We start from the raw sequence: 22,893 nt of genomic DNA, 5'->3' as shown, positions 1-22,893 counted from the left end.
AAGGGAAGACAGACAGAAGTGCTTAGAGGGATACCATCCAAGTGCACAGGCCACATAGAAGGGAGAACAAATAGGGGAAATGAGAACTTAGTTGTGGAAGACCTTTTAGAGGAGATAATAATAATAATAATAATAATAATAATAATAATTCTGGCATTTGTTAAGCACTTATTCTGCATCAACCACTGTTCTAAGCGCAGGGGTAGATACAAGGTACTAGGGTTGTCCCACGTGGGGCTCACAATCTTAATCTCAATCCCCACTTTATCGATGAGGTAACTGAGGCACAGAGAAGTTAAGTGGCTTCCCCAAGGTCACACAACAGACAAATGGAGGAGCCGGGATTAAAACCCACGTCCTCTGACTCCCAAGCCCGTGTTCTCTCCGCTAATCCACGCTGTGGAGAAGTGATTTTAAGAGGGCTCTGAAGGTGGGGAGAGTGGTGGGCTGTCTACTTGGAAAGGCCAGGCTTTCCTGGCCATTCCTTGGATCCGGTGTCAGCGGCCCGGATGTGGGGGTTGTGAGGAGGGAACTGAGATGGGACAGGAAAGGGGGGTGGGGGTCGGGCCGGAGATGAGACTGACTGGAGAGGCATTTGGAATTAGTGTTTCTCTGGTCAGACCCTTTCATCCTATCCTATTCATTCATTCAATTGTATTTATTGGGCACTTACTGTGTGCAGAGCACTGTACTAAGCACTTGCAAAGGACAATTTGGCAACAGATAGAGACAATCCCTACCAGACAACGGACTCACAATTTAGAAGGGGGAGATAGACAATAAAACAAATCAAGTAGACAGGCATCCCTAGCATCAGAAGGGAGAAGCAGCGTGGCTCAGTGGAAAGAGCACGGGCTTTGGAGTCAGAGATCATGGGTTCAAATCCCGGCTCTGCCAACTGTCAGCTGTGCGACTTCGGGTAAGTCACTTCACTGCTCTGTGCCTCAGTTACCTCATCTGTGAAATGGGGATTAAAACTGTGAGCCCCCTGTGGGACAACTTGATCATCTTGTAACCTCCCCCAGCGCTTAGAACAGTGCTTTGCACATAGTAAGCACTTAACAAATGCCATCATCATCATCAGAATAAATCAATAGAATTATAGACAAATACACATCATTAACAAAATAAATAGAATAATAAATATGTCCAAATATACACAAGAGCTGTGGGGTGGGGCAGTGGGTGGAGCAGAGGGAGGGAGTAGGGGCGATGGAGAGGGGAGGAGGAGCAGAGGAAAAGGGGGTGCTCAATCTGGAAAGGCCTACCTGTCCTACTCTATCTTTCTGGCAGCCATACCCTCATCCAATGATGCAGCTGGACCTTCCCTCAGGGACAACTGATCTCTACCCCAGCTGTTTCCAATCAGGGGAATTAATGACTAACGCATGCACGCCCCGCCCCCACAATCTCCCTGCCCTATATAAGCCTACAGGGGCCCCACTCACTTCAAGGCTGGTTGTCCTTGAAACGTTGTAAGGGCTGGGTTTGGTGAGCTGAGGAGCATAAGGGGATTTTTGGAAGGTGGTTTTGATGATTTGGGAGCCTTGAATCTGCTTACTGGTTTGATAGCTGGGAGTTGGCCACATAATTTCCCCAAGATTTTGCCTGTAGGGTTGTGCTGAGAGGGTATCTTTACTCTACTCTGACCTCACTCATTCCTGCTTTGGGGGGTAAGGGTGGTTAGTGGGCAAAAGGGCTAGTACTCCATCTTTGATGGCTTCCTGGGCACTCAAACTGCCTCTTTGTTCTACCACTTCTCTCCCTGGCAGGGGGAGTTCTGAGGGATGCATTGCTACAGCCAATGAATCAGCAGCATTTGAGATCTTCCTTTGGGAGGAGTATTGTATTAACTGCTTGTGAGAGCCTAATGGAACAGATTAAGCAGACATGTTTCTTGCAGCCTTGCCTCACCACATCAACACACCTGTCCCCACTTCTCTGTTCTCATTATAGTGTTGCTTTCCCTTCAACCTTCAGATAGGCCTGTCTTTTGCATGCTGACATAGTTCTCTTTGAATCCTACAGGTCCAGTATCGGAGTAATGAGGGGGATCGGATCCAGATGGTGCAATACAGGTAAGGGAAGATTCTGGGTAAAACAATAGGTACTTAATTGATGTGGGGTGAATGCTTCAGTGCTTAGGGGGTGGGATTAAGTGCACTGGTGAGCTGGAAGGGAAAATAAAATGTTTGGGGAGGGGCTAGGGAGATGAGAACTTCAGTTAGAGAAGGCCTGTTGAAGAAGAAACATTTTAAAGAGGTGGAAGACCCCTGGTACATTGATTGGGTAGGTGTGGGGTGGGAGTGCCAGATGGGAGGATATTTGGGATGGGTTGAGGGTGGATGTGGTCCAAGTGAGGCATAAGGAGCTGGCTGGAGTTTGTGGGCTTTTCCTAATCCCAGGTGAGTGCCGTCCGGAGGTGGATGTCGAAGGAGTCTTGATGAGCAGAAGAGAAGGACTAGCTCACTTCTCCTCCCAGAAGCTTCTCAGCACCCTTCCTGGCAATGGGGACTGTTGCCCCTTCAGTGAGGACCCAGAACAGCTGATCCCCATGGAGTGGAAGAATCAGGAGCTGAGCTTCCATTCATTCATTCACTCAATCGTATGTATTGAGCACTGATTGTGTGCAGAGCACTGTACTAAGCGCTTGGGAAGTACAAGTTGGCAACACATAGAGATGGTCCTATCTCTAAGGGAAGGTGATGAGGCCATGTGTGGATGACTAGGGGTTAATGCAGGAGGAGGATAAGGTGTGCAGAGTGGCCTGTCACTGTCAGTACTGTGGCTGGTTCTACCAACTGGGGCTAAGGCTCTGCATAGGAAACTGACTCGGTTTGACTTGACTCTGGGACTGAGGAGACCCAGGACCCTTAATTCTGTAGATGGGTCATTCCTGCCTGAACCTACAGTCCTGTCCACAGGGTCACCCTGCAAATCCTCAGCACCTGTAGCAGTGGAACCCCTCGGTGCTTGACAGTGACTGCCTCTGAGGGAGTTGGGAGGGTGGGCTGAGGGGTTGGGGAGAGGAGCGGGGAAGAGCCTCGTGTTTAGAGTGAAGCTGACTAAAGTGTTCTGTGGCTTGCTAGATGTGAGCTCTACTGGGCCAGGAAACTTCCCCAAGGCCCTCCATGCGGGGCTGTTCTGTGGAGGTATCATTCTCACAGACGTCGACCTCATTAATGCCTGGGTTCGGGGTCAGGTTTGGGTACTGGGGTGAAAAGCCTAATAGGCTCGCCAGGCTACCTGGCCACTCAAACTGCCTCTTTGTTCTCCAGCTTCTTGCTGTGGAAGTTCTCAAGGGCATTCGGCTCCTGCAATCCATCAATGGTACGTGAGGGCTTGCAGAGCACTGTACTAAGTGCTTGGCAGAATAGACTGCAATACATCTGTTGCATGCCACCCTCACTCACCAACCTCAGCACACTTGTCCCCACTTGTCTGCAATTCTCACAGAGTTCTCTTTCTATCTTATAGGTCCAGCATCAATATAATAAGGGGGACCCAGATGATACAATACAGGTAAGGGAAGAATCTGAGTAAAAAGATATGTACTTAATGGGGATTAATGCTTCAGGGCTTAGAGGATGAGGGTAAGTGTATGGGTGAGCTGGAAGTGAAAATAAAATGCATGTTTGGAGGGGTGGGGGCATTGGGGGCCGGCATTGGGGCATGGCAGTGGGGAGGAGAGCTTGTTAGAGAAGAAAAAATTTCAGTAGGGCTTTTCAAGATGTGGGAGAAGGCTGGGAGATCCACTGGGAAGGTGGGGGTTGGGGGGGGCGGAGGGAGGATATGGTCCAAGTGAGGCAAAAGGAGCAGGCTGGAGCTTTCAGGCTTTTTCTAATCCCAGGGAAGTGTTGTTTGAAGGTGGATGTCGGAGTCCTGGTGATGGGAAGAGATGGACCAGTGGATTTCCCTTCCCCGAACCTTCTCACCTGGCCATGAGGACTGTTTCCCCTTCAGTGGGGATCCAGAGCAGCTGATCCCCATGGAGATGAGGAATCCAGAGCTGAGCTTCTCTAAGGGAAGGTGATTGGGGGGCACATCAGGATGAGGAGGGGTAACTGCAAGAGGAAGACCAGGTGTGCAGAGGAGACTGTCACTCTCAGTACTGTGGCTGGTTCTACCAACTGGGGCTAAGGCTCTGCATAGGGAACTGGTTCTGTCCGACTTAACTATGGGACTGAGGAGACCCAGGGTCCTTAATTCTATAGAGGGGTCACTTCTCCCTGAAGGCAGTCCTGGCCACAGGGTCACCCTTTAAATCCCCAGTTCCTTTAGAGGTGGAACCCCTCTTTGCTTGACAGTGACTGCCTCTGAGGGAGATGGGAGGGCATTGGGGGAGAGGGGAGGGGGGAAGAGCCTAGTGTTGAGTGAAACTCACTAAATGTTCTGTGGCTTGTTAGACATGAGCCTTTGTAGCCCAGGAAAACTTCCCCAAGGTTCTCCCTGCAGGGCTGTTCTGTGGGGGTATCATCCAGAGGGATGTTGACCTCATTAATGCCCAGGTTCAGGGTCAGGGATTGGTACTGGGGTGAAGGTCTTAAGGCTGCCTCTCAGAAGGCTTCCTGTCCACTCAGACTGCCTCTTTGTTCTCCAGCTTCTCAGTGTGGCCATGGAAGTTACAAAGGACACTTGGCTCCTGCAATTCATCAATGGTATGTATGTGCTTAGTATATTCAGACCACTGTACTAAGTGTTTGGTAGATAACAAAGCAACAGAACTAGCACACCTGTTGCCTGCCACCCTGACTCATGACCTTAGAACACCTGTCCCCACTTGACTGCAATTCCAACAGAGTTCCCTTTAAATCTTATAGGTCCAGCATCTGTTTGTTGGGGAGTCCCAGATGATACAACACAGGTAAGGGAAGGATATGAGTAAAAAGATAGGTACGTGATGTGGGGTGGAAGCTTCAGTGTTTAAAGGGTGGGATACAGTGCATGAGCAAGCTGGAAGGGAAAACAGCATATGTTGGAAGGGGCGTTGGGGGCCCAGGAGGGTGAGAGCTTTAGTCGAGGCAGGCTTATAAGAGAAGAAACCATTCTGGTAGGGCTTTTAAAGCTGTGGGAGACGGGTGGTAGATCCACCGGATAGGTACGAGGTGGGGGTCCAGAGGGGAGGATGTGTGGGATGGGTTGAGGGTGGATGGTGGTCCAGGCGAGGCGTAAGGAGCAAGCTGGAGCTTTCAGGCTCTTCCTGATCCTGGGTTAAGGCCGTCCGGAGGTGGATGTCAGAGGAGTCCTGATGATGGGAAGAGATGGATGGGGGGATTTCCCTTCCCAGAACCTTCTCACCACCCCTCCAGGCCATGAGGACTGTTGCCCCTTCAGTGAGAATCCAGAGCAGCTGATCCCCATAGAGAGGAAGAATCAGGAGCTGAGCTTCCATTGCTTAAGGGAAGGTGATTAGGGCATGTGTGGATGATTAGGAGTTAGTGCAGGAGGACTACAAGGTGTGTAGAGGGGCATGTCTGTCTCAGTATTCCACCATCTGGGGCTAAGACCTTGTGTAGGGAACTGGTTCTGTCTGATTTGACTGAGGAACTGAGAAGACCCAGGACCCTTAATTCTATAGATGGGTCATTCCTGCTTGAACCCACAGTCTTATCCACAGGGTCACCCTGCAAATCCTCTGCTCCTCTAGAGGTGGAACCCCTTTGTGCTTGACAGTGACTGCCTCTGAGGGAGTTAAGAGGGGGTGGGGGAATGGGGGTGGGGGGAGAGCCTAGTTAACTGTGGAGCTGACTAGGTGTTTTGTGGCTTGCTAGATGTGAGTAGTTCTAGGCTGGAACACTTCCCCCAAGGCCCTCCCTGCAGAGCTGTTCTGTGGCGGTTTCATCCTCGTGGATGTTGACCTTACCCGTGCCCTCTGCGGGGGTGGAGGGGTCGGTTAGTGGGTTGAAGGGCCTAAGACTCCCTCTCAGAAGGCTTCCTGTCCACTCAGACTTGCTCTTTCTTGGTTCTCCAGCTTCTCTCTGTAGCTGTGGAAGTTCTAAAGGACACTTGGCTTCTCCAATCCATCAATGGTATGTGAGTGCTTAGGATATGCAGAGCACTGTACTAAGTGTTTGGGAGAATTCAATGCAACAGAACTAGCCCTCATGTTGCCTGCCACCCTCACACACCCACTTCAGTACACCTGTCCCCACTTGTCTGCAATTTTAAGAGAGTTCCCTTTCAATCTTATAAGTCCAGTGTCTGTTAAATGGGGGAGGGGGCAGGGGGCTGTTTCCAGACCATAAAACACAGGAGAGGGAAGGATTTGAGTCAAAAGATGTGTACTTAATGGGGGGGAGGGGTTAATGCTTCAGGGCTTAGTGGCTGAGTGTGTGCATGGGTGAGCTGGGAGGGAAAATGAAGTGTGTGTTTTGTGTGTCCCCAGGGGGTGGGGTGGAGAGATGAGAGCCTGAATCAGGGAAGGCTTGTGGGAGAAGAGACTATTTCGGTAGGGCTTGTAAAGATTTGGGAAACTGCTGATATGTCCACTGTGTGGACAGGGGGTGGGAGTTCTGGGGGGAGGATTGTGGATTGGATTGAGGGTGGATGTGGTCCAAGTGAGGACCCAGAAGAGCTGATTCCCATGGTGAGGAAGAATCGGGAGCTGAGCTTCCATCTCTAAGGGAGGTGATGGTGGAACTGAGAAGACCCAGTGTCCTTAATTCTCTAGATGGGTCAATCGATCCTACCTGAACCTGCAGCCCCGTCCACAGGGTCACCATGCCACATCCTCGGTCCTTCCAGAGTTGGAACCCCTCTGTGTGTGACAGTGACTGCCTCTGAGGGAGTCGGGAGGATGTCGGGGGCAGGGGAATGGGAGGAGGGGAGATTCTAGTGTTTAATAGTCTAGCTGTCTAGATGCTTTCTGGCTTGCTAGCCGTGAGTTCTTCTAGGCCAGGAAATTTTCCCCAAGTTTCCCCGGGGCCGTTTATGGGGGATATCATCCCTCCCCTATCCTGATCTCATTAATGCCTGCATTGGGGGTCAGGGGTGGGTAGAGGGGTGAAGGGCCTAGCACTCCATATAGGAAGGCTATCTGGCCACTCACGCTTCCTCTCTGGTCTTCAGCTTCTTGCTGTGGCTGTGTTTAGTTCTAATAGACACTGTGTTCCTGCAATCAATCGATGGTACTGGAATGTTTACTACATGCAGAGCACTAACCTAAGTGCTTGGGGAGAGTACAGTGCAGTGGAATTAGCAGGTATGTTCCCTGTAGCCCTGACTCACCACCACAGCACACTTGTCCCCACTTATCTGCTCATTGTGGTGTCTCCTTCCTTAAGACTGTTTGGCATGTCTTACATATTGTAACATAGTTCTTTTTCAGTAGTCTAGGTCCAGCATCAGTTTATTGGAGGGTCCCAGCTGATACAAGTGAGAGAAAGAGCTGAGTATATGTACCTAATTTCTGTGGGGCGATTGCTTCATTGCTTGGTGGGTGGGATTAAGTGCATGGGTGAGTTGGAAGGGAAAATAAAGTGTGTGTGTGTGTGTGTGTGTGTGTGTGTGTGTGTGTCTGTCTGTCTGTCCATTCGTCCATCGTATTCTCCCGTGGAGTTCAGTAGCATCCAACCTGCATCTTTGGTAGGGAGCATAGAAGTGTTTGGTACAGAGTACTGCAAGCCTTCCCACTCCCCTGTTTAGTCTGCCACTGGAGACTTGTTGTCCTTTAAGTCCAGGCCTCTCCCAACCTGGGGGTATGGAGATTCAATGGCAGGGGTAGGGAAGGGTGGAGAATCCAGGCTATCTGTGGCTGTTCTCTCACACCTACTGAAAACCAGGTTGACTAGTGGGGTATTGGAGGAATGTCTCTGTTACAGAAACTGCATCATTTGCATCTCTACTCATTTCCTTCTCAACTTGCAGGAACACCATCAGACCGATCCCTCCGGGAAGCGCTGCTGGGGGAAATCTCGGCAATAGGACCACTTCAACGATATCGTAAACGGTGAGAAGTAATTTAACTTGGTCTGTCATCTGCTCAGCAATAGTGATTCCCCTCTCTCACTGACTCCCATGCCTATTTCCTTGACCATCTGTTCTAGACTTAATTCCTACCTTGGGCCCCCAGGGACCACAACCCCTTCCTTCTCAAAGGAGGCAATCCAGGACTTAATAATAATTTACTCTGCATAACCAATACTTTCCTATCAGAGAAACTATCAGAGGACACTTCCCTATCAGAAGGAACTGAGACGGGACAGGAAAGGGGGGAGGGGGGTGGGGGGTGGGCCGGAGATGAGACTGACTGGAGAGGCGTTTGGAATTAGTGTTTCTCTGGACAGACCCTTTCATCCTATCCTACTCATTCATTCGATTGTATTTATTGGGCACTTACTGTGTGCAGAGCACTGTACTAAGCACTTGGAAAGGACAACTTGACAAGAGATAGAGACAATCCCTATCAGACAATGGACTCACAATTTAGAAGGGGGAGACAGACAACAAAACAAATCAAGTAGACAGGCATCTCTAGCATCAGAATAGATCTGCACATAGTAAGCGCTCAATAAATATGATTGATCAATAGAATTATAGACAAATACACATCATTAACAAAATAAATAGAATAATAAATATGTCCAAATATACACAAGAGCTGTGGGGTGGGGCAGTGGGTAGAGCAGAGGGAGGGAGTAGGGGCGATGGAGAGGGGAGGAGGAGCAGAGGAAAAGGGGGGTGCTCAATCTGGAAAGGCCTACCTGCCCTACTCTATCTTTCTGGCAGCCATACCCTCATCCAATGATGCAGCTGGACCTTCCCTCAGGGACAACTGATCTCTACCCCAGCTGTTTCCAATCAGGGTAATTAGTGACTAACGCATGCACGCCCCACCCCCACAATCTCCCTGCCCTATATAAGCCTACAGGGGCCCCACTCACTTCAACGCTGGTTGTCTTTGAGACGTTGTAAGGGCTGGGTTTGGTGAGCTGAGGAGAATAAGGGGATTTTTTGGAAGGTGGTTTTGATGATTTGGGAGCCTTGAATCTGCTTACTGGTTTGATAGCTGGAAGCTCTTTAAGGCCACATAATTTCCCCAAGATTTTGCCTGTAGGGTTGTGCTGAGAGGGTATCTTTACTCTACTCTGACCTCACTCATTCCTGCTTTGGGGGGTAAGGGTGGTTAGTGGGCAAAAGGGCTAGTACTCCATCTTTGATGGCTTCCTGGGCACTCAAACTGCCTCTTTGTTCTACCACTTTTCTCCCTGGCAGGGGAAGTTCTGAGGGACGCTTTGCTACAGCAATGAATCAGCAGCATTTGAGATCTTCCTTTGGGAGGAGTATTGTACTAACTGCTTGTGAGAGCCTAATAGAACAGATTAAGCAGACATGTTTCTTGCAGCCTTGCCTCATGACATCAACACACCTGTCCCCACTTCTCTGTTCTCATTATGGTGTTGCTTTCCCTTAAACCTTCAGATAGGCCTGTCTTGTGCATGCTGACATAGTTCTCTTTGAATCTTACAGGTCCAGTATTGGTGTAATGAGGGGGATCGGATCCAGATGGTGCAATACAGGTAAGGGAAGATTCTGGGTAAAACAATAGGTACTTAATTGATGTGGGGTGAATGCTTCAGTGCTTAGGGGGTGGGATTAAGTGCACTGGTGAGCTGGAAGGGAAAATAAAATGTTTGGGGAGGGGCTAGGGAGATGAGAACTTCAGTTAGAGTAGGCCTGTTGAAGAAGAAACATTTTAAAGAGGTGGAAGACCCCTGGTACATTGATTGGGTAGGTGTGGGGTGGGAGTGCCAGATGGGAGGACATTTGGGATGGGTTGAGGGTGGATGTGGTCCAAGTGAGGCAGAAGGAGCTGGCTGGAGTTTGTGGGCTTTTCCTAATCCCAGGTGAGTGCTGTCTGGAGGTGGATGTCGAAGGAGTCTTGATGAGCAGAAGAGAAGGACTAGCTCACTTCTCCTCCCAGAAGCTTCTCAGCACCCTTCCTGGCAATGGGGACTGTTGCCCCTTCAGTGAGGACCCAGAACAGCTGATCCCCATGGAGTGGAAGAATCAGGAGCTGAGCTTCCATTCATTCATTCACTCAATCGTATGTATTGAACACTGATTGTGTGCAGAGCACTGTACTAAGCGCTTGGGAAGTACAAGTTGGCAACATATAGAGATGGTCCCATCTCTAAGGGAAGGTGATGAGGCCATGTGTGGATGACTAGGGGTTAATGCAGGAGGAGGATAAGGTGTGCAGAGGGGCCTGTCACTGTCAGTACTGTGGCTGGTTCTACCAACTGGGGCTAAGGCTCTGCATAGGAAACTGACTCGGTTTGACTTGACTCTGGGACTGAGGAGACCCAGGACCCTTAATTCTATAGATGGGTCATTCCTGCCTGAACCCACAGTCCTGTCCACAGGGTCACCCTGCAAATCCTCAGCACCTGTAGCGGTGGAACCCCTCGGTGCTTGACAGTGACTGCCTCTGAGGGAGTTGGGAGGGTGGGCTGAGGGGTTGGGGAGAGGAGCGGGGAAGAGCCTAGTGTTTCGAGTGAAGCTGACTAAAGTGTTCTGTGGCTTGCTAGATGTGAGCTCTACTGGGCCAGGAAACTTCCCCAAGGCCCTCCATGTGGGGCTGTTCTGTGGAGGTATCATTCTCACAGACGTCGACCTCATTAATACCTGGGTTCGGGGTCAGGGTTGGGTACTGGGTTGAAAAGCCTAATAGGCTTGCCAGGCTACCTGGCCACTCAAACTGCCTCTTTGTTCTCCAGCTTCTTGCTGTGGCTGTGGAAGTTCTCAAGGGCATTTGGCTCCTGGGTGGAGAATCCAGGCTATCTGTGGCTGTTCTCTCACACCTCCTGAAAACCTGGTTGACGTGTGGGGTATTGGAGGAATGTCTCTGTCACAGAAACTGCATCATTTGCATCTCTACTCATTTCCTTCTCAACCTGCAGGAGCACCATCAGACCCATCCCTCTGGGAAGCGCTGCTGGGGGAAATCTCGGCAATAGGACCACTTCAACGATACCATAACCGGTGAGAAGTAATTTAACTTGGTCTGTCATCTGCTCAGCAATAGTGATTCCCCTCTCTCTCTGATTCCCATGCCTATTTTCTTGACCGTCTGTTCTAGACTTAATTCCTACCTTGAGCCCCCAAGGACCACAACCCCTTCCTTCTCAAAGGAGGCAACTTCCAGGGCTTAATTTACTCTGCATTACCAATACTTTCCTATCAGAGACTCGAGCCACTGGATTTACCTTGTCTCCAAATAATCCTCAACCACTCCACAACCACTGTCATCCTTCCCAGCTATGTGTTCTCCGCTGGGTCCGACGTGTGCCCCCGCATCTGACTGGAGCCATCCGCCCCCCCATCCTGCCCCCCTGCTCTGACGGGACCTATCCCCCATGCTCCGTCTGGCCCTATCGACCTTCTCTGTAAGGTCCTATCTCTCCTTCTCTGTCTGGTACTATCACCCCTTCTCTGTCTGGTTCTGCCCTCCTTCTCTGTCTGGCTCTGTAGCTTGGCTCCCTCTGGACCCGCCCCAAGCCCGCTCCCTCCGGACCCGCTCCCCCCACCCCCCGCTTTCTCTGGATCCCTGCCCCTGCTCTCTCTGGACTGCCTCCCCCCACAGCTCTTTCTGGACCGGCCCCCCACCCCCGCTCTCTCTGGACCCCCCCCCCCCATTCTGTCTAATGATTCCTGCCTTGCTCCTTCTGGAATTATTCCCGCCTTATTCCGTCTGGAACTCTCTCTCCCCCACCCCTTGCTCTGTCTGGACCTATCACCACTGTTCTTTATGGACCCTGCTCCCTCTAGTCCTGTTGTCTTTCTCTCTAAGGTCCTATCTCTCCTTATCTATCTGGTCCTATCACCCCTTCTCTTTCTGGTTCTGCCCCCCTTCTCTGTCTGTGCAACCTGGCTCTCTCCGGACCCGCCCCCCGTCTGCTCTCTCCGGACCCGCCCCTGCCCGCTCCCTCGGGACCCACCCACCCTGCTCTCTTGGGATCGGGTGCTCTCTCTGGACCACCCCCATCCCCCCCGACCCCCCAGCTCTTTCTGGAAGTATTCCCCCCCAGCCCTGGTCTGTCTGGAACTATTCCCACCTTCCTCGGTCTGGAACTATCTCCCCCACCCCCCACCCCACCCCTTTGCTCTGTCTGGACCTATCCCCACTGTTCTGTATGGACCTATACCCCATGTTCCCTCTAGTTCTATTGTGCTTCTCTGTAAGGTCCTATCTCTCCTTCTCTATCTGGTCCTATCACCCCCTCTCTGTCTGGCTCTGCCGCCTGGCTCCCTCCGAACCTGCCCCCGTCCGCTCCCTCAGGACTTGCCCATCCACCGTGCTCTCTCCGGACTGCCGTCCACCCCGTTCTGTCTGGAACTATTCCCGCCTTGCTCCATCTGGAACTATTTCCCCACCCTACTTGCTCTGTCTGGACCTATCCCCACTGTTCTGTATGGACCTATGCTCCCTGCTCCCTTTAGTCCTATTGTCCTTCTCTGTAAGGTCCTTTCTCTCCTTCTCTACCTGGTTCTATCACCCCTTCTCTGGTTCTGCCCCCCTTCTCTGTTTGGCTCTGCAGCCTGGCTCCCTCAGGACTTGCCCCCCCCTGCTCCCTCAGGACTTGCCCCCCCTGCTCCCTCTGGACTTGCCCCCCCTGCTCCCTCCATACTTGCCCCCCACCCAGACTTGCCCCCGCCCGCTCTCTCCAGACTCCATCTGGAACTATTCCTGTCTTGCTCCATCTGGAGCTATTCCCCCGCCTTGCTCGGTCTGGAGCTATTCCCCCACCTGGCTCCGTCTGGAGCTATTCCCCGGCCTGTCTCTGTCTGGAGCTATTCCCCGGCCTGTCTCCGTCTGGAGCTATTCCCCGGCCTGGCTCCATCTGGAGCTATTCCCCGGCCTTTGCTCTTTCTGGACCTAGCCCCACTATTTTGTATGGACCTATCCCCCCTGTTCCCTCTAGTGCTATTGGCCTTCACTGTGTGGTTCTGCCCCCCCTTCGCTCTCTGGCTCGGCAGCCTGGCTCTCTCCGGACTTGCCCCCCCGCCCCGCTCTCTCGGGGCCTGCCCCCCCCACTCTCTCTGGAGCGATCCCCCCACTCCACTCTCTCTGGACAGCCCCCCCAACTCACTGGAGCGCCCCCCCCTTGCTCTTTCTGGAAGTATTTCCACGCCCCCCCCCCCAACCCCCATTCTGTCTGGAAGTATTCCCCACCCCATTTCGTTCTGTCTGGAACTATTCCTGCCTTGCTCCGTCTGGAAGTATTCCCTGCCTTTGCTTTGTCTGGACTTATCCCCACTGTTCTGTATGGACCTATCACCCCTGCTCCCTCTAGTCCTACTGTCCTTATCTGTAAGGTCCTATCACCCCTTCTCTGTCTGGTTCTGCCCCCTTTCTCTGACTATCCTGCCAGGTGCTCTTCGGACCCGCCCCTGCCCGGTGCTCTCGGGACCCGCCCCCCGCCCCTGTCTCCGGGCTTGCCCCGCCTGCTCCCTCTGTACTTGCCTGCCCACTCTTCTCTCTCTGGACAGGTCGCTTTCTCTGGACCGCTCCGCGCCCCCCGCCCCACTCTTTCTGGAAGTATTCCCCCCCCACCCCCAGTCTGTCTGGAACTATTCCCCGGCCTGGCTCTGTCTGGAACTATTCCCCCACCTTTGCTCTTTCTGGACCTAACCCCACTATTTTGTATGGACCTATCCCCCCTGTTCCCTCTAGTCCTATTGGCCTTCTCTGTAAGGTCCTATCTCTACTTTTCTATCTGGTCCTATCACCCCTTCTCTGTCTGGTTCTGCCCCCCTTCTCTCTCTGGCTTTGCAGCCTGGCTTTCTCCGGACATGCCCCCGCCTGCTCTCTCTGGACTGCTGCCCGCCGGATTTCTCTTGACCTCCCCCCCCCCGGACAGTACCCCCACCTCAGCTCACTGGATGCCCCCCTGCTCTCACTGGACACCCCCCCGCCCCGCTGCCTCTGGACCGGCCCCCCCCAGCTCTTCCTGGAAGTATTTCCCTGCCCCCCCCCGGCTCTCTCTGGACCGCCCCCCTCCCCCCGCTTTCTCTGGACTGGCCCTGTCCCCTTTCTTTCTGGAAGTATCTCCCCCCTGCCCCCCGGTTCTGTCTGGAACTATTCATGCTTTGCTCTGTCTGGAACTATTCCCCCCAATTTGGTCTGCCTGGACCTATCCCCCCCTGCTCCAGCTAGTCTTATTGTGCTTCTCTGTAAGGTCCTATCTCTCCTTGTCTATCTGGTTCTATCACCCCTTCTCTGTCTGGTTCTGCTCCCTTTCTCTGTCTGGCTCTGCAGCCCAGCTTTCTCTGGGCCCACCCCTCCTGCACTCTCTGGACCTGGACCCACCCCCCAAGCTCTCTCTGGACACGGCTCACCCCAGGGTCTGGAAGTACCCCCCCCCCCCCCACCATGTTCTGTCTGTAACTATTCCTGCCTTGCTCTGTCTGGAACTATCCTTCTCTCCCCCCCTCCCCGCTTTGCTCTGTCTGGGCCTATCCCCACTGTTCTGTATGGACCTATCCCCCCTGTTCCCTCTAGTCCTATTGGCCTTCTCTGTAAGGTCCTATCTCTCCGTCTCTATCTGGTTCTATCACCCCTTCTCTGTCTGATTCTGCCTCCCTTCTCTGTCTGGCTCTGCAGCCTGGCTCTCTCCGGACCTGACTCCCCCCTCGCTCTCTCTGGACCGCCCCTCCCTGCTTTTTCTGGAAGCATTTCCCGCGGACCTCCATCCCACCGCCCCCCCACCCCAAGGTTCTGTCTGGAACTATTCCCGCCTTGCTCGGTCTGGAACTTTTCCCGCCTTGCTCCATCTGGAACTATTCCGCCGCCCCGCCTTTGCTCTGTCTGGACCTATCACCACTGTTGTGTATGGACCTATTTCCCCCTTCTCCCTCTAGTCCTATTGTCCTTCTCTGTAAGGTCCTATCTCTCCTTCTCTATCTGGTCCTATCACCCCTTCTCTATCTGGTTCTGCTCCCTTTCTCTGGCTCTGCAGCCTGGCTCTCTCCAGGACCGCCCCCACCCACTCTGTCCGGACCCCCCCCCCCGGACCCGCCCCCCCCCCCCCGGCTGTCTCTGGACCTGCCCCCCCAGCTCTCTCCGGACACGACTCACCCTGGTGTCAGGAAGTACCCCCACACACACACCATTCTGTCTGTAACAATTCCTGCCTTGCTCTGTCTGGAACTATCTCCCCCGCCCGCCCCCCCCCGGTGCTCTGTCTGGGCCTATCCCCACTGTTCTGTATGGACCTATCCCCCCCACCCCCGTTCCCTCTAGTCCTATTGGCCTTCTCTATAAGGTCCTATCTCTCCTTCTCTCTCTGGTCCTATCACCACTTCTCTGTCTGGTTCTGCTCTCTTTGTCTGGTTCTGCAGCCTGGCTCTCTCTGGGACCGCCCCCACCCGCTCTCTCGGTACCCGGACCCCCCCGTCCCACTCTCTCGGTACCCGAACCAACCCCCCACTCTCTCTGGACCCGACCCCCCCCCCGCCACTGTCTCTGGACCTGCCCCCCAGCTCTCTCTGGACACGGCTCACCAGTGCAAGTACCCCCCCACCCCCGCACCATGTTCTGTCTGTAACAATTCCCGCCTTGCTCTGTCTGAAACTATCCTTCTCCCCGCCCGCCCCCTTGCTCTGTCTGGGCCTATCCCCACTGTTCTGTATGGACCTATCCCCCCTGTTCCCTCTAGTCCTATTGGCCTTCTCTATAAGGTCATATCTCTCCTTCTCTATCTGGTCCTATCGCCACTTCTCTGTCTGATTCTGCCTCCCTTCTCTGTCTGGCTCTGCAGCCTGGCTCTCTCTGGACCTGGCTCCCCCCTCACTCTCTCTGGACCGCCCCACCCCTGCTGTCTCTGGACCACCACACCCCCCCTGCTTTTTCTGGAAGTATTTCCCGCGGACCTCCATCCCCCCCTCCCCACACCTCAGCGTTCTGTCTGGAACTTTTCCTGCCTTGCTCGGTGTGGAACTTTTCCTGCCTTGCTCTGTCTGGAACTATTCTCCCGCGCCCCCCCCCCCCACCTTTGCTCTGTCTGGACCTATCCCCACTGTTCTGTATGGACCTATTCCCCCTTCTCCCTCTAGTCCTATTGTCCTTCTCTGTAAGGTCCTATCTCTCCTTCTCTATCTGGTCCTATCACCCCTTCTCTGTCTGGTTCTACCTCCCTTCTCTGTCTGGCTCTGCAGCCCGGATCTCTGGGACTTGACCCCGCCTGCTCTCTCCAGACCGGCCCTCCTGGCTCTCTCAGGACTGCCCACCCACCCCACTCTCTGTGGACCGCCCCCCCACCCCGCTGTCTCTGGACCGGCCCCAGCCCCCAGCTCTTTCTGGAAGTTTCCCCCCACCCCGTTCTGTTTGGAACTATTCCCACCTTGCTCCATCTGGAACTATTCCCCCCCCTTTGCTCTGTCTAGACCTATCCCCACTGTTCTGTATGGATCTATGCCCTCCGCTCCCTCTAGTGCTATTGTGCTTCTCTGTAAGGTCCTATCTCCTTCTCTATCTGGTCCTATCACCCCTTTTCTGGTTCTGCTACCCTTCTCTGTCTGGCTCAGCAGCCCAGCTCTCTCTGGACCTGCCCCTGCCCGCTCTTTCCGGCCCCGGCACCCCCACCCCCCCCCGGCTCTCTGCGGAGCTGACCACCCCATGCTCTCTCCAGACCTGCCCCCCACACCCCGCAGACCTGGCCCACTCCCCCACTCTCTCCAGACTTGCCCCCACCCCACCGGTCTCTCCAGACCTTGCCCCCCCCCGGCTCTCTCTGGACCACCCCTCACCCTTTCTCACTGGACCACCCCCCCTCCGCTGTCTCTGGAATGGCACCCCCCGCTGCTCTTTCTGGAAGTATCTCCCCCCACGCCGCCATTCTGTCTGGAAGTATTCCTGCCTTGCTCAGTCTGGAAGTATTCCCACCTTGCTCTGTCTGGAACTATTCCCCCCAATCCGCCACTTGCTCTGTCTGGGCCTACCCCCACTGTTCTGTATGGACCTATCCCCCCTGTTCCCACCAGTCCTATTGTCCTTCTCTTTAAGATCCTATCTCTCCTTCTCTATCTGGTCCTATCACCCCTTCTCTGTCTGATTCTGCCCCCCTTCTCTCTCTGGCTCTGCAGCCTGGCTCTCTCTGGACTTGACCCCGACCACTCTCTGTGCACAGCCCCCCCTCCCGCTCTCACTGGATGGCACCCCCCTGCTCTCACTGGACCGCCCCCCCCGCCTCTGGACTGCCCCCTCCCCTCCATTCTGTCTGGAAGTATTCCCGCCTTGCTCCATCTGAAAGGATTTCCACATTGCTCCATCTGGAAGTATTCCCGCCTTGCTCTGTCTGGAACTATTCCCCACCTTTGCTCTGTCTGGACCTATCCCCACTGTTCTGTATGGACCTATTCCCCCTGCTCCCCCCAGTCCTATTGTCCTTCTCTGTAAGGTCCTATCTCTCCTTCTCTATCGGGTCCTATCACCCCTTCTCTGTTGGGCTCTGCTGCCCAGCTCTCTTTGGATCCGCCCTTTCCCTCCGGACCCGCCCCTGCTTGCTCCTCTGTACTTGTCTGCCCACCCTACTCTCTCTGGACTGGGTGTTCTCTTGGGCCCGCCCCCCCCCCCACCGCTCTTTCTGGAAGTATTCCCCCCACCCCTGGTCTGTCTGGAACTATTTCCAACTTGTTCTGTCAGGAATTATTTCCCCCCCCCCCCCCGCCTCCCTTTGCTCTGTCTGGACCTATCCCCACTGTTCTGTATGGACCTATCCCCCCTGTTCCCTCTAGTCCTATTGGCCTTCTCTGTAAGATCCTATCTCTCCTTCCCTATCTGGTCCTATCACCCCTTCTCTGTCTGGTTCTGCCCCCCTTCTCTCTCTGGCTTTGCAGCCCGGCTCTCTCTGGACTTGCCCCCACTCGCTCTCTCGGGATTGGCCCCCACGGCTTTCTCCGGACCCGTGACACCCCCCCCCCCCCTGCTCTCTCTGGACCGAACCCCCCACCCTGCTCTCTCTGGACAAGCCCCCCCTCAACTCTCACTGGAGCGCCCCTCCCCACCCCCCCGCTCTTTCTGGAAGTATTTCCACACCCCCCCCATTCTGTCTGGAAGTATTCCCGCCTTGCTCTGTCTGGAAGGATTTCCCTCCCCCACCCACCTCGTTCTGTCTGGAACTATTCCCGCCATGCTCCATCTGGAAGTATTCCCTGCCTTTGCTTTGTCTGGACCTATCCCCACTGTTCTGTATGGACCTATCCCCCTGCTCCCTCTAGTCGTATTGTCCTTCTCTGTAAGGTTCTATCTCTCCTTCTCGAACTGTTCCTATCACCCCTTCTCTGTCTGGTTCTGCCCCCTTTCTCTGGCTCTGCTGCCCGGCTTTCTCTGGACCTGCCTGCTCTCTCCGGACCGACCCCCCCCCCCGCCCCGCTCTCTTCGGACACGCCCCATCCTCTCTCTCTCCAGACCGGCCCCCTCCCCCCATCTCTCTCTGGACCGGCCCCCTCCCCCCGGGACTGCCTCCCCTGCTGTCTCTGGTCCGCCCCCCCGCTCTTTCTGGAATTATCTTCCCCCCACCCCATTCTGTCTGGAACTATTCCTGCCTTGCTCTGTCTGGAACTATTACCCCCGCCCCTTGCTCCTTCTGGACCTATCCCTACTGTTCTGTATGGACCTATGCTCCCTGCTCCCTTTAGTCCTATTGTCCTTCTCTGTAAGGTCCTATCTCTCCTTCTCTATCTGGTCCTATCACCCCTTCTCTGTCTGGTTCTGCCCCCCTTCTCTGTCTGGCTCTGCTGCCTAGCTCTCCGGACCCGCCCCCTCCCAACACGCTCTCTCGAGACCGCCACCCCCCACCCCCACTCTCACTGGACCGGCACACACACCCCCACCCCGGCTGTCTCTGGACCGGCACCCCCCCCGCTCTTTCTGGAAGTATTTCCCCACGGCACCCCGTTCTATCTGGAACTATTCCTGCCTTGCTCCGTCTGGAACTATTCTCCCTTTGCTCTGCCTGGCCTATCCCCACTGTTCTGTATGGAACTATAACCCCTGTTCCCTCTAGTCCTGTTGTGTTCTCTGGAGGTCCTATCTCTCCTTCTCTATCTGGTCCTATCACCCCTTCTCTGTCTGGTTCTGCCACCCTTCTCTGTCTGGCTCTACAGCCTGGCTCTCTCTGGACCACCCCACCTCCCCCCTCTGTCTCTGGACCCCCCCCCCGGCTCTTTTGGGAAGTATTCCCCCCACCCACCCACCCACCCACCCCCCCGTTCTGTCTGGAACTATTTCTGCCTTGCTCCATCTGGAACTATTCCCCCCTTTGCTCTGTCTGGACCTATCCACACTGTTCTGTATAAACCTATTCCCCCTTCTCCCTCTAGTCCTATTGTCCTTCTCTGTAAGGTCCTATCTCCTTCTCTAACTAGTCCTATCACCCCTTCTCTGTCTGCTTGTGCCATCCTTCTGTCTGGCTCTGCAGCCTGGCTCTCTCTGGACTTGCCCCCGCCCACTCGGCTCTCTCTGGACCCCCCGCCACTGTCTCTGGACTGACCCCCCTGTCCCGAGGTGACCCTCAGGTTCCGGCCATCTCAAGGTCAAAAGCTATCTCGTGACCACCTGAGCCAGCAGGCGGAACTCGGAAGTGAGGGTGGGATACCGCCCCCATGACCAAATCTGCTAGATTGACAGCCCAAGATGGGAATACAGAAGGTGTCCCTCGCCCCTATGCCAATCAAATTAGGTATGGAGGAGGCGGGGAGGGTAGAGATTGGATAGACTGAGGCCGGAAGCTGGAATGGCCTAGGGGCACAGACAATAAATACCTGTTGCCTCTGACCTTCGGGGTCAGAACACCAGGACACGCAGCAGCAGGAGCTGCAGCAGCAGCAGTAGCCCACGTGTCTCTCCCTGCCCAGAAGGCCAGATGCCTGCTCTACAACCAGAACCAACACACTGAGGCAAGGGCCGCGGGATGGGTGAGTGTCTCGTGGGTGGGACCCAGGTATCCCGCTGCTGATGGGAATTATTGAGTGGATTCCTCCCATGTAGGAAGAGCACATTGTGAGAGCTAGCCACCCACCACGTGCACGGGTAATGTAATGAATTCTTCCCATGTGGGAAAGTAAGTGGATTCTTCCCGAGTGGGAAGTGCACATGGGTGAGAGTTAACCAACTCACCCACGCGCGATTAAGGTATGATTGTGTTCCACCCGTGTAGGGAAGCTCTAATATTGCTAATTGATTATATTCCTCCCGAAAGGGAAGCTCAATCCATTGTGCCTAAACAATTACATAAATTCAATTCACCTCGCAGAATAAATTTTATATAAAACTTAGGCTTTCCATCCCCGGCCGCTCTCTCTCTCTCTCGCCTCGCCGATCACTGAACGAACCCGTCCCCGGAGGACGGGTGACATAAATGGCGACGAGGGTGGGATCAGCGATAGGCGACAGAGAGCCGAGAGGGCTTTTTGAATTCCTCGCGGATCAGGGATGGAAAACCCCAAGATGGGACAGCCGCTGTGTGGAGAAGCACTGGGAGGACCCGGCCAATTTGGTGAGGGAATTTTGTGATTGGCAGGAGGCTACCCAAATCAGGAAAAGGAAAGGAAAGACCGCCCTCCTCGGTCTCCTAGCAACGGCGCTGCAGGCCACTGCCCAGGACCGCCGGCGGTGGCGGCAGGAGCGGGCCGCCCTAGAGGCAAAACTAAAGGAAAGTGTGACGAAATGCCTCTTACTGCAGACAGCGGCCGAGGTAAAAATGCAGCAGGCGATACTTTTAGAGCAGAAATTGGCACCCCGGGTGGCTAAGGAGTTAGAAGCACAGAGGAAACTTCCCGTAACTGAGCAGGAGATCAAGCGGGTCATGTACTCGGAGCTGGGTGGGAAGAATCCCTCTGGGGAGGAGAACTGGGGTCCCGATCCTCTACCACAACTGGAACCAGCTTCTTCCCCTTGGGATTGGGAGGTGCCCCCGCAGAACCCTGAGGGGCAGCCCAAGCCCCTCTATCCTATTATCAAGGAAAAGTGGAATCCTGAGGGAAATGTCACCACCCAAACTACTCACTTCACAGCCGCTGAACTCAGGCAGCTCTCTAAAGGAGTTTTCCCGGGACCCCGGGGAGCCGGTGATAGGCTGGTTGGCCAGGGTATGGAAGGGAGCGGCGGCCCAGCTGGACCTCAGTCCAAATGAAAGCAGCCGCCTCGATTTGGGCCCAGGGGTGGATGTGACTCACACTCAAGGTCGTACCCTCTGGACCCTTGCGGTACACTGGGCTCGGACAGTCCCCCGGAGTGAGCAGGGAAGGGCCGGAACCCTCCGCTGGACCGACCCAGCTACGTTAAACCAGCATCTCCTGGTGCTTGGAATTGAACAACTCCTGGATAAAACTCAGGAACCAAGCCCCTGGTCCCTCCCCGCCCAAGAGGGCCTACTTTGTGCAATAGTAATGGGTGCACCCCCAGGGCCGGAGTGCGGGCTGGCCCACCGTTTGAGGGATAGGGCCACTGGGGTACAAACTTGGAGCACTTTGGCCAACGTGGTCAACAGTGACTGGTCCCTATTCCAGTCCCCTAAGATGCCGATTACCCGGCGTGTAGCAGCCATGATTAGGAAAGGCCTGGGGTTCAGGAGGGCAAAGCCAGTTCCAACGAATAGTAAAAGGGATACCCACCGACCCCCACGGCGGGTCGGCTCAGGAAGGTTGGGCCCAGGAGATCGGGTGATCTTATGGAGGGAGTTAAGGGAGCGGGGATTTCCTATGGACGAGCTGGATGAGCTGCCCACACATATCCTGAAGCTGCTCACTCAGGAAGGTAGAATCTGACTGGGCAAACCTGTGCAGCTAATCCCAATGAGGGCTGCCCACTATCTTTGGTAGAGCCTTGGAGATCCTCCAAGACCTAGACCCTTCTCTTTTGCAGACATCACGCCTGGGAGAGGGGGAATGACGACACATCACTCTGTGAAACTGCTTGGCCTGCTCGTCACTTAACGTGTTAAATATTAGAACATGCAAAGTCCAGATTTAATTGCTGCATATTACAAATTATATGTATTAGAACTGGGGTTTGTTCATCTTTGCTTGTTAAATTGGTTCAGATGGTCTTTAATATAAAATCTCCATTTTTCAGGGTTGACAATGCAAGTTCTGCATGCTGTCTCTGGTATAGCCTAGCTAATGGGCAAAAAAGCAGCTGTATGTTATTCGGTATCATACATATGTACAGATCTGGATGTCTACTTTGTCTTTGCGATTGTTTCCTTTTAAGGGACTGAAAAGGTTTAGTCATCATATCCCAAGGATTTGGAAAGCAACAGAAGAATAATTGGAAAACTTGTTAAAATTGTTAGTAGTTTTTAAGAATGAGTGAAAGAATAATTGTTTTAATGTTATTAGGAAAAAGCTATTATTTCAAACTTTATCAATCATATCTGGCTATATGATGCTCCTGGGTACTTCTCTGCCTCACAAATCTATGGTCAGATTGCCTGACTTCCAGACAGGCCCAGCAAAGGAATCATCACTGAACTGCCTCCCAGAGAGCCTGTCTTCAGTCTTAGCCATGGTGTGACATCATCAGGGAAGGGAACCTATTTCTACCTGTTCCTGCTTCAAAATGACCAGTGCTTCTCGCCCCCTCACTCCAGTGACTCTGAACAATTGGACACGATGATCTCTGGCAGTGTACCATGCAGCTAATGAAGAGTCCCCACCACCAGAGGAGTTTTGTACTGGTTCTATGGACTCTTTAGACTTGAGGAGGGAAACTCACTATTCCAGGGGTTGCTGCTACTTTTGCTCCTGGCAGTGGGCTTAGTGGAAGGATGTTGGTTACTAAGTTGCTGTTGCTTGGCCCTTTTCACACAGGTGCGGCAAACACACAGTCGCCCCCAGCTCTTGCTTCGGTGTGCTATCTTAAGACCGTTGTGCTAGTAAGGGAAGGGGTTG

The 22,893-nt window shown here is 53.8% G+C and overlaps 1 protein-coding gene and 1 long non-coding RNA gene across 3 annotated transcripts in view; both read left to right on the top strand.

Annotated features, from left to right (window-relative positions):
• The first annotated feature begins 2,735 nt into the window (after positions 1 to 2,735).
• Positions 2,736 to 22,893, top strand: part of LOC119922710 — a 401,181-nt gene continuing 381,023 nt past the window's right edge. The window contains exons 1-4 of the mRNA XM_038742400.1: positions 2,736 to 2,775; positions 3,203 to 3,330; positions 3,478 to 3,522; positions 4,601 to 4,658. Coding sequence (XP_038598328.1) covers positions 2,736 to 2,775; positions 3,203 to 3,330; positions 3,478 to 3,522; positions 4,601 to 4,658 — 271 coding nt within the window. The remainder of the gene's footprint in view (positions 2,776 to 3,202; positions 3,331 to 3,477; positions 3,523 to 4,600; positions 4,659 to 22,893) is intronic.
• On the top strand, positions 7,329 to 21,896 carry LOC119922713. Of its 2 annotated transcripts, XR_005448701.1 has the most exons (5): positions 7,329 to 7,374; positions 7,867 to 7,948; positions 9,469 to 9,518; positions 10,902 to 10,983; positions 21,866 to 21,896. It is a non-coding gene; the product is annotated as an uncharacterized LOC119922713 (long non-coding RNA). The 2 variants fall into 2 exon arrangements; XR_005448702.1 differs by lacking the exons at positions 7,329 to 7,374; positions 7,867 to 7,948; positions 9,469 to 9,518 and adding an exon at positions 10,003 to 10,045.

This window comes from Tachyglossus aculeatus, unplaced genomic scaffold (genome assembly GCF_015852505.1).
Source record: "Tachyglossus aculeatus isolate mTacAcu1 unplaced genomic scaffold, mTacAcu1.pri scaffold_121_arrow_ctg1, whole genome shotgun sequence".
Classification (NCBI taxonomy): Eukaryota; Metazoa; Chordata; class Mammalia; order Monotremata; family Tachyglossidae; genus Tachyglossus; species Tachyglossus aculeatus.
This window is presented reverse-complemented; position numbering and strand designations above follow the sequence as displayed.